Raw genomic sequence first — 11,737 nt, forward strand, 5'->3', positions numbered from 1 at the left:
ATGCTTCTGTGTGTGCGTTCTGGAAGCGCACAGTGTGCATTCTGTGTATTGATCCTTGCTTTTTTCAAAAATGTTTTAACCCTTTCCAATCCACTGTCTGACGTCTGAAGACATTCTGATTGAAGGCTGTACAGCTCCGATGTCAAAAGACGTCCGGCAGGGTATCCTTACTGTATATTACTGGCCGCTCTGTTGTCCAGAGCCTCTCCAGCATGTCCCATACCGCAGTACTGGCTTTAGCCAGCAGATGGTATCATTGTATAAACATCATTGTATAATGGCTGAAAGAGAAAGCCCCCTAGGAAACCCTGAATCCAAAACTGGATTGCAAAGGGTTAATGTATTACAAAACGCCACTTATAAGAGCATCCTGCTAGAAATGCTTTGTATCCCGTCATCATCAGTTTATAACATTGTTACCTTTGTTTCACTAGCAGCAACAATATACCAGAAGACGACATCTATCTGGAAAGCGATGTCAATGAGAGCGACCAACCGATTTACTCCAACACCCAAGGAATTTATTATAACTACTCACAACAAGATTTTACGAAAAGCAAAGAAGAAGACAATGTGTATATTTTACCCGATCAGTAAATGTATGTTGCCCTTAAATGCACCGTGTAGAATAGATCATATAATATGGCAATGATTACTGGTCTAATTGTTTTGATCTTTGCGACCTATCCAACCAATTTAGTATCCTTCCTGATTAATAGCCACACACAATTCAATAAACTTGTATGTAAATCATACTGATAGCAGTCATCACTGTGAAGCTACTATTTACACCTCACAGTCTGCATGTACTGAGCCATAGAGGAACACAGAAGAGTGATGGCAGACGGCCGCGTGGTCCATCTGGTCCTCTAGCCTGCCCTTACTTTATATTCCATCCACAACTGCCCGGGGTTTGTTCCAAGCACCTACTACTCTTTCAGTAAAATAATATTTTCTGACATGTCTTTTGATCTAAGATATAGCAGGATGGGCTTCCCTCTTCTGATCCCAGTCCATCCCGGGGTGCGGCACACAGGCTTTTTTCATGTTCAGTTTTTAGACTGAAAGATCAGTCTAAAAATCGGATGGAAACGGCAGCCGTCCGTTTGCCTGGGTGCGTGCAAGGGAGCTTTTGGTTATGTGGATGAATAGGCTAAGTAAAAAAAAATGCCGGCACGTCCTATTCTTGATGGATTTTCCGATGAGGATAGCATATGTCAGTGTGTTGTGTTCAGCGCATGACGGGATGTGCGGTACAACATGATCTGCACCTGAGCTTTTTGGGCGCAACTTTTAAAGTGCCCGTGTGTATGCACCCATAGGGTGACTACCCACTACAGCTTTTTTTTCACTGCGAAATTCGCAGTGTTTTTTTTTCTGCAGGGGTCTATGGGACTTGTAATGTTAAAATCGCGATCGCGCAAAATCGCAATTTACCACGAAATCGCGATTTTAACATTACAAGCCCCATAGACCCCTGCAGGGAAAAAAATGCTGTGAATTTCGCAGTGAAATATTGTCTCTTTTGGTTGCTGTTTACTCATCCACTATCATGTCGACATCTTGTAGGGATCATCTTGTAGGGATCATCACAAAGCAGTCCATTTACTCCACCCTTATAATATTTTAAGCTAGGTATGTAGTACAGACTGTATATAAGAAGTAGCTTGTAAATACTGTATGTGGCACTTTGTTTCTTTTTATTGTAATCTTTAGGCCGCCTGCAGACAGGCGGAAATTCCGCGGCAGGATTTCCCGCGGGATTTGCGCTGCTGGAAGCCTGCATAGGATTGCATTAACAAACGCAATCCTATGCAGACGGCTGCGGTTTGGCCGCCAGCTCCGGTCTGCGCATGCGCTGCCCGGCAGCCAACACATGAAAGATCCGGAACTGCAGGGCGCGGGTGAGTACGCGCTGCTCTCTGCAGACGCTCAGGTCGGGTCCCGTGGTGAGAATTCTCGCTGCCGGATCCGACCCAGCCGTCTGCAGGCGGCCTTACTAGAGCTGCAGGCCTGTGGATATAAATGTATGACGGTATTATCAAGGACATACAAATATGGGGGGAAATGTCCTAAGTCCGCCATTTCCAATGCTGGTCCTAGTATAGTTTTCCTGGGTGTATGATGCACCTAATACATGAAGAGGCGCACTCCTCATCTATTTGGACGGCTGCACACAGGAGCCTAGGGATCACTTGTTTCACCCTAGGTGATAATAGGCAGGAACACCAGATAATGACATAACACACAACAGCCGTCTGCTCAACTACAGACAGAACCTCATGCATGCATACCTACACCAAAACAGCACAGGTGTGACCAGCACAGGTGACCAAGCACCAGAGTCCTGAGTGAGAAGGATAATGAACTGCGCCCTCCAGCAGGAGGGACTGATACTTACATATACAGACCCGTGGTGATTGGCTGGCTGGAGGACTCCACACCATTAGGCAGCCAAACCAATGGCGCCTGTAGTAGTGCCCTCCTGGAAACCCCCAGAACTACAGGTCTCAGGAGCGCAAATGTGACGCAGAGCTTTTCATTATATAGTGGTGAGAAGTGTACATAAAACTGGAAAATGAGTTCTTGATTGTATTTTCTTGTACTGGGTTATATACTTGCAGTGTGTATCCTGAAGTTGTTATATACCCTCTGCTGAATGTTTTCAATAAAACAAAGACGCGTCCGTGTGCATTTCCATATTTTACCAGAATTTCAGAGTGGGATAAAAAAACAACAAACTGAAAACAATAGTATGTCAATGGCTGCCCAGCTGCATTAGGGTTCATTCACGCGGGCGTATGCGTAAAACGCTGCATGGATCACGCAGCGGCTATCGTATTTCACGCACGTGGTCATGCGCAGTGTGACCTGTTTCTTTTTTTTTCATTCCCAGTCTGTATGTATTGCTTATGGACAGTATTGAGAAAAATAGGACTGTTTGTGCGAGATCCGCAGTGAAGTAGAGCATGCTGTGATCTTTTTCACCTTTGTATCCACATGCAATGCATATGCACTAATGTGAACGGATGAATGAAAATTAATGCACGTTCATTGACTCCATTCCCTGTGTACTATGCAGGCGTGCATCATGTGCGTAATATGCAGTGAAATCGCGCCCATGTGAATGAGGCCTTAAAGTGACCAGGGAATCTAAAATGTGGCCTGCTGCTTATGATAGGGTTTATGGTGCTAAAGAGAAGTGTATACCAAGCACTGCTATTAAATATCATGGAGGTTACATCGCCTGGGTCACAAATTCCTATAGTCCACAGTAATTGTAACTTTTCAGTGCCTGCCTTGGACTCCAGCACAGTCTACGGACTACTTTTACAATCATTATTTTGTTTTGTAAAGCAAATACCAAATTTCCCAAGTAGAAAAATTGCCCTGAAAGAGGATCCCAACAGTTCTGAACTTATTGCTCACTTTGCCTAAAAGCATATGTGGCCAAGCCTAACATCTACAGTACAACCTGGGATGTTACTATTACGCTTCAGTCATCCTAGAGCACCATGCATATTGGAAGGGACCCCTCAACCAGCTGACATATTACCATTAACTCCTTATCAACCTAGACTGTCAGCAATGTTAATCACTAGAGATGAGCGAGCACCAAAATGCTCGAGTGCTCGTTACTCGGGACGAAAATTCCGCGATGCTCGAGGGTTCCTTTCGAATAACGAACCCCATTGAAGTCAATGGGCGACCCGAGCATTTTTGTATATCGCCGATGCTCGCTAAGGTTTCCATTTGTGAAAATCTGGGCAATTCAAGAAAGTGATGGGAACGACACAGCAACGGATAGGGCAGGCGAGGGGCTACATGTTGGGCTGTATCTCAAGTTCCCAGGTCCCACTATTAAGCCACAATAGCGGCAAGAGTGCCCCCCCCTCCCAACAATTTTTACTTCTGAAAAGCCGTCATTAGCAATGCATACCTTAGCTAAGCACCACACTACCTCCAACAAAGCACAATCACTTCCTGCATGACACTCCGCTGCCACTTCTCCTGGGTTACATGCTGCCCAACCCCCCCCCAGCATGACCCAGTGTCCACAGCACACACCAAAGTGTCCCTGCGCAGCCTTCAGCTGCCCTCATGCCACGCCACCCTCATGTCTATTTATAAGTGCATCTGCCATGAGGAGGAACCGCAGGCACACACTGCAGGGGGTTGGCACGGCTAGGCAGCAACCCTCTTTAAAAGGGGCAGGACGATAGCCCACAATGATGTACAGAAGCAATGAGAAATATAATCCTGTGCCACCGCCATCAGGAGCTGCACACGTGGGCATAGCAATGGGGAACCTATGTGCCACACACTATTCATTCTGTCAAGGTGTCTGCATGCCCCAGTCAGACCGCGTTTTTTTATAAATAGTCACAGGCAGGTACAACTCTGCAATGGGAATTCCATGTGCACCCACAGCTGGAACCCACCGGCTGTACATAAATGTATCCCATTGCAGTGCCCTGGACAGCAGAGCTAACGTCAGATTAAATGCAGGTGGGCTTCGGCCCATACTGCATGCCCCAGTCAGACTGGGGTTTTTTATAAGTAGACACAGGCAGGTACAACTCCCTATTGTGAAGTCCGTGTGGACGAACAGCATGGGTGGCTCCCTGGAACCCACCGGCGGTACATAAATATATCCCATTGCATTGCCCATCACAGCTGAGGTAATGTCATGTTTAATGCAGGTGGGCTTCGGCCCACACTGCATGCCCCAGTCAGACTGGGGTTCTTTAGAAGTGGACACATGCAGTTACAACTCCCTGTGGACCAACAGCATGGGTGGGTCCCAGGAAGCCACCGGCGGTACATAAATATATCCCATTGCATTGCCCATCACAGCTGAGGTAATGTCATGTTTAATGCAGGTGGGCTTCGGTCCACACTGCATGCCCCAGTCAGACTGGGGTTCTTTAGAAGTGGACACATGCAGTTACCACTCCGTGTGGACGGACAGCATGGGTGGCTCCCTGGAACCCACCGGCGGTACATAAATATATCCCATTGCAGTGCCCAGCACAGCTGATGTAACGTCAGCTTTAATGCAGGTGGGCAAAAAATTAATTGGATTACACTGTAGGCAAGGGCCCCAAAAAATTGGTGTACCAACAGTACTAATGTACGTCAGAAAAATTGCCCATGCCCAACCAAGAGGGCAGGTGAAACCCATTAATCGCTTTGGTTAATGTGGCTTAATTTGTAACTAGGCCTGGAGGCAGCCCAGTTAAAATAAAAATTGGTTCAGGTGCAAGTTTCAACGCTTTAATGAGCATTGAAACGTATAAAAATTGTTTACAAAAATTATATGACTGAGCCTTGTGGGCCTAAGAAAAATTGCCCGTTCGGCGTGATTACGTCAGGTTTCAGGAGGAGGAGCAGGAGGAGGAGGATGAATAGAATACATAGATTGATGAAGCTAAAAGGTCCCCGTTTTTGATGGTGATAGAGAACGATGCTTCCATCCGCGGGTGCAGTCTACGTATTGCTTACGTATCGCTGCTGTCTGCTGGTGGAGAAGAGAAGTCTGGGAAAATCCAGGCTTTGTTCATCTTGATGAGTGTAAGCCTGTCGGCACTGTCGGTTGACAGGCGGGTATGCTTATCCGTGATGATTCCCCCAGCCGCACTAAACACCCTCTCTGACAAGACGCTAGCCGCAGGACAAGCAAGCACCTCCAGGGCATACAGCGCGAGTTCAGGCCACGTGTCCAGCTTTGACACCCAGTAGTTGTAGGGGGCAGAGGCGTCACGGAGGACGGTCGTGCGATCGGCTATGTACTCCCTCACCATCCTTTTACAGTGCTCCCGCCGACTCAGCCTTGACTGGGGAGCGGTGACACAGTCTTTCTGGGGAGCCAGAAAGCTGTCAAAGGCCTTAGAGAGTGTTCCCCTGCCTGTGCTATACATGCTGCCTGATCTCCGTGCCTCCCCTGCTACCTGGCCCTCGGAACTGCGCCTTCTGCCAGTAGCGCTGTCGGATGGGAATTTTACCATCAGCTTGTCCGCCAGGGTCCTGTGGTATAGCATCACTCTCGAACCCCTTTCCTCTTCGGGTATGAGAGTGCAAAGGTTCTCCTTATACCATGGGTCGAGCAGTGTGTACACCCAGTAATCCGTAGTGGCCAGAATGCGTGTAACGCGTGGGTCACGAGAAAGGCATCCTAACATGAAGTCAGCCACGTGTGCCAGGGTACCTGTACGCAACACATGGCTGTCCTCACTAGGAAGATCACTTTCAGGATCCTCCTCCTCCTCCTCCTCCTTCTCCTCAGGCCATACACGCTGAAAGGATGACAGGCAAGCAGCATGGGTACCCTAAGCAGTGGGCCAAGCTGTCTCTTCCCCCTCCTCCTCATGCTCCTCCGCCTCCTCCTCCTCCTCAACGCGCTGAGATATAGACAGGAGGGTGCTCTGACTATCCAGCGACATACTGTCTTCCCCCGCCTCCGTTTACGAGCGCAAAGCGTCTGCCTTTATGCTTTGCAGGGAACTTCTCAAGAGGCATAGCAGAGGAATGGTGACGGTAATGATTGCAGCATCCCCACTCACCATCTGGGTAGACTCCTCAAAGTTTCCAAGGACCTGGCAGATGTCTGCCAACCAGGCCCACTCTTCTGTAAAGAATTGAGGAGGCTGACTCCCACTGCGCCGCCCATGTTGGAGTTGGTATTCCACTATAGCTCTACGCTGCTCATAGAACCTGGCCAACATGTGGAGCGTAGAGTTTCACCGTGTGGGCACGTTGCACAGCAGTGGGAGCACTGGCAGATTAAACCGATGTTGCAGGGTGGCAGCGTCCGTGTGGGACTTGACAAATGTGCGCACAGCCGGCGCACCTTTCCAAGCAGGTCTGACAAGCGTGGGTACCTTTTCAGAAAGTGCTGAACCACCAAATTAAAGACGTGGGCCAGGCATGGCACGTGCGTGAGGCTGCCGAGCTGCAGAGCCGCCACCAGGTTACGGCCGTTGTCACACACGACCATGCCCGGTTGGAGGCTCAGCGATGCAAGCCAGCGGTCGGTCTGCTCTGTCAGACCCTGCAGCAGTTCGTTGGCCGTGTGCCTCTTCTCTCCTAAGCTGAGTAGTTTCAGCACGGCCTGCTGACGCTTCCCACCGCTGTGCTGCCAAGCCGCGCGACACCGACTGCCGGCGACGTGCTGCTGCTGACACATCTTGATTGCGAGACAGAGGTTGCGTAGGAGGAGGAGGGTGGTTTAGTGGAGGAAGCATACACCGCCGCAGATACCACCACCGAGCTGGGGCACGCAATTCGGGGGGTGGGTAGGACGTGAGCGGTCCCAGGCTCTGACTCTGTCACAGCCTCCACTAAATTCACCCAAAGTGTCGTCAGGGAGATATAGTGGCCCTGCCCACCTGTGCTTGTCCACGTGTCCGTTGTTAAGTGGACCTTGGCAGTAACCGCGTTGGTGAGGGCGCGTACAATGTTGCGGGAGACGTGGTCGTGCAGGGCTGGGACGGCACATCGGGAAAAGTAGTGGCGAGTGGGAACTGAGTAGCGCGGGGCCGCCGCCGCCATCATACCTTTGAAAGCCTCCGTTTCCACAACCCTATACGGCAGCATCTCCAGGCTGATAAATTTGGCTATGTGCACGTTTAACGCTTGAGCGTGCGGGTGCGTGGCGGCGTACTTGCGCTTGCGCTCCAACACTTGCGCTAGCGACGGCTGGACGGTGCGTTGAGAGACATTGGTGGATGGGGCCGAGGACAGCGGAGGTGAGGGTGTGGATGCAGGCCAGGAGACAGTAGTGCCTGTGTCCTGAGAGGGGGCTTGGATCTCAGTGGCAGGTTGGGGCACAGGGGGAGAGGCAGCGGTGCAAACCGGAGGCGGTGAACGGCCTTCGTCCCACCTTGTGGGGTGCTTGGCCATCATATGTCTGCGCATGCTGGTGGTGGTGAGGCTGGTGGTGGTGGCTCCCCGGCTGATCTTGGCGCGACAAAGGTTGCACACCACTGTTCGTCGGTCGTCTGCACTCTCAGTGAAAAACTGCCAGACCTTTGAGCACCTCGGCCTCTGCAGGGTGGCATGGCGCGAGTGGGCGCTTTGGGAAACAGTTGGTGGATTATTCGGTCTGGCCCTGCCTCTACCCCTGGCCACCGCACTGCCTCTTCCAACCTGCCCTGCTGCTGCACTTGCCTCCCCCTCTGAAGACCTGTCCTCAGTAGGCGTAGCAAACCAGGTGGGGTCAGTCACCTCATCGTTCTGCTGCTCTTCCTCCGAATCCTCTGTGCGCTCCTCCCTCGGACTTACTCCAATTACTACTACCTGAGTGATAGACAACTGTGTCTCATCGTCATCGTCCTCCTCACCCACTGAAAGCTCTTGAGACAGTTGCCGGAAGTCCCCAGCCTCATCCCCCAGACGCCGGGAACTTTCCAAAGGTTGAGCATCGGTCACGACAAACTCCTCCAGTGGGAGAGGATTCAGAACCATGTAATATACAGACTGTGTCCCAGCCTTATGCCAATAGGAGTGCTGCTTCTGTGCATATACTTGTCCTAATATACAGCCCAATGATGTGCCAAGTTTCATTTGTTTATACTGTGTTAAAGTTGAGTGTATATGTGTTTCTGTGATTCTGGTCCTTTAAGACAGCAGCCCCTGCAATGGGAATGTGATGCTGGGGGGACACACCCCTATGAGGTCAGCCTGCCTGTCTGCAGACCCAGTATGAGAAGAAAGTAGGATGTGACGACACACAGAGAGCAGCAGCCATCTTTGCATAGAGAAAACCAAGTGTCTGTGCTGTATTGAGAGTGTGTGGAGATCTTAGAGGACTTTCCTGTGCAGCTAACCTGTATGTAATTCAGTCCAGAGGCAGACAGAGTATAAAAAGACAGAATGTTCAGTGGAGCCATGCTGAAAGGACTGTGCCCAGTGGGTAACCAGTAATACTGACATTGTGGCTGTGGACATTGCCACCAAAGTTATAGACTGGCAGTGCTGTTGAGTACCGGACGGTAACTGCACAACCCTGGCTTATATCACACCGGGGTGTATGGATTCTGGAGGACTGTCGGTGTGTTGAGCTACTTGCTGTTGGATCCCATTTCATCCATTTTGTTTTCCTGCCTGCTGAAAAAGATTTTATTGCCTCAGATGTTGTGATAACCGTGAGGAGAGGACGCTTCGCTATATAAGAAAGGGACGACATTGGGCCCCAACGCGTGCTTCTACAAACTGTAAGCGGTCCACCCGGACCACTGGTAAGAGGGGTGCGCACCCAAATGTGAAGTTAGGGTCAGTTAGGGATAGTTTTGGGACTATTGTTCGTTCAGTGTCCGTGCTGTGGAGGTGCACATAGTAAACGTGGAATATATTGTGAAATCTAACTTGAATTGTTCAAACTATACTGTGAATTTTGCTTGTCCTTATTCCTGTTCTTTTACCATTAACCTGCCTTTATTAACCTGTAGTAAATACATTTTCCTTAACTTGACCACCCCGTGTGCGTCCTTTCTGGTTGCGGAGACCAAGCCACCTGCCTTGCTCTCGGTTCACAAATTGGCGTAGTCGGCAGGATCCGCTTTCCAGAATGGACGGCAACGCACCAGTTAGAGGGGATGGTGCCAGAGGAGGAATGCCAGCAGGAGCTATAGTGAGTCAGTTAGTTAAATTTGATGGCAATAATATGTCTGTGAGTATGTGGGTGGAGCAGATAAGAATGGTACAGCGAATGTACCAGACCGCACCAGAAGTACTAGTAGAGCTAGCAATATTGACGTTACAAGGTGATGCTAAGACCACAGTGATATTAAGGCCATTCGATCAAAGGCAGACATTTGAGCAAGTGGTACAGATTCTAGAAACCATCTATGGAGAAACAGCATTGCTGGGATCCCTGCAGGCTCGATTCTTCCAGAGAGTGCAACAGGAGAATGAAAGTCTCCCCCAATATGCAAATGCTCTACAAGAACTGATCCGAGATATTCAAGGGAAGGAAAGAGGCTCACCTGCCTTCTGTAACCCTGATCGGACTCTCCGTGACCAGTTTGCTTTGGGGATCTGCGACGGCGGTTTGATTGTTGCTATGCAGGACTTTATACGACGAGAGACTAATGCTAAATTTCATGACGTGCAGGTAGAGGCCATCTCACGTGCCAATAGTATTGTCCCAAAGCCCCAGACCGCAGTCGGAGTCACTTTGTCGCAGGGGGCTAGCTCCAGCCTAGAAACAGTAGAAAGAGTGCCAGCTAAAGAAATTTTAACAGTAATGCAGAAATTGCAAGAGCAAATGGAACGCTTGCAAACCTGTTGTGATGAAAACTCTATGAGAATTGCAGACTTCCAGAGAACTAGAGATGAAGGAGTGGGCCGTCCACACCAAGAAGGTCAGAACCACCCACAACCCCGCTGGAGGGATGAGAACAGGACCTACCGAAGGGGTCCCAATAATTTAGTACAGCGCTCAGGAGAAACCGACACAGCTTACCGAAGGGGCCCAAATCGATGTCCAGAACGATGGGAAATATGTTGCTGGGAGTGTGGACGGATGGGCCACGTTGCTGCCAGATGTCCAGACCAGCGACAAGCTTATGAGAGACTGCCGTTAAACTAAGGTCCCCTGCTCCTGTAGGGCACGGAGTAGGGGAGACTGAGAAGGAGATTATGTGGGGAAAATGCCCTGATGATGACCTAATTGCTGCAAGTCCTGTCATCCAAATGGAATTAGAAGGTATTCCGGTTATCGGGATGATTGACACTGGTTCTCAAGTAACGACTTTGAGTAGAGATTGTTATGAACGGTACTTCCGACAACATGTGAAATATAATCCCCATACATTCGTACGAGTGGTCGCAGCCAACCAGTTACCAGTCCCAGTAGTGGGAGTGACCTGGATGAATGTCCGGTTATGTGGTCAAGATCTAGGTAAAAAAGGCATTGTGGTGGTACAGGAGCCACATGAAGTAAAGGCCCCTGTCATTTTGGGGATGAATGTGCTAAAAGAATTGGATCAGATCCTCTTTGAAAAGAAAGGTCATGGTTATTGGAAACAAACTACCACCCATCGGCCTACTCGAGCAGCGTTCCAGCGGCTGATCCGAATATGTGGCTTACAGGAAAGCTCGGATGCACAGTGTCCTCTGGCACGAATTTCTGTCCCTATGCATACAAAAGTTACACTGCCACCCCGTCGGGAGATGATAGTGTCCATGCCTGTAGGCACCTGTCGGAAATTAGAAGGCATAGCTGTCTTGGTAGAACCACTGCCGGCAGCCGAAGGAGGTGTTGATCCGCTAGTAGCCCATTCCTTGGCAATAGTTCGCAATGGGAGAGTACCACTCCGATGTGTAAACACCCAAGACCAGAGTGTAGATCTAACACCAGGAAGGATGCTGGCTAACATCTATGTAACTCCGGAAGAAGTAAAGAACGTAACGCAGATGCATCTGAAGCCAGCTGAAAGAGATGAGTGGACCATAACCGTGTCTATGGGAGAAGATGAGGGTCCCTCCTCTGAATGGAATGGTTGTGCAATTCGAGAACAGATGAAGATAGAGACTTATTCGTGTTCTCCAAAACAGGTCCAGAAGATAGATGAGCTGTTGTGGGAAAACAGAGCCACTTTCACGCATTACGCTGAAGATTTTGGATGTACAACTGGAGTCTGCCATGAGATTCCCACAGGAGACACCCCTCCAATTAGAGAGCGCTACCGACAAATTCCTCCACGGTTGTATCAGGAAGTGAAAGAACTGTTGA

The 11,737-nt window shown here is 49.6% G+C and overlaps 1 protein-coding gene across 2 annotated transcripts in view; it reads left to right on the plus strand.

Moving 5' to 3' along the window:
• Positions 1-1,444, plus strand: part of LRRC25 (leucine rich repeat containing 25) — a 43,683-nt gene extending 42,239 nt beyond the window's left edge. Inside the window, exon 3 of one of the 2 annotated variants that reach the window (XM_066604635.1) lies at positions 435-1,444. In XM_066604635.1, coding sequence (XP_066460732.1) covers positions 435-597 — 163 coding nt within the window. In that variant the 3' untranslated portion in view covers positions 598-1,444. The remainder of the gene's footprint in view (positions 1-434) is intronic. The other variant, XM_066604636.1, reaches the window with a different exon arrangement.
• The last annotated feature ends 10,293 nt before the right edge of the window (positions 1,445-11,737 follow it).

This window comes from Eleutherodactylus coqui, chromosome 5, assembly GCF_035609145.1.
Source record: "Eleutherodactylus coqui strain aEleCoq1 chromosome 5, aEleCoq1.hap1, whole genome shotgun sequence".
Classification (NCBI taxonomy): domain Eukaryota; kingdom Metazoa; phylum Chordata; class Amphibia; order Anura; family Eleutherodactylidae; genus Eleutherodactylus; species Eleutherodactylus coqui.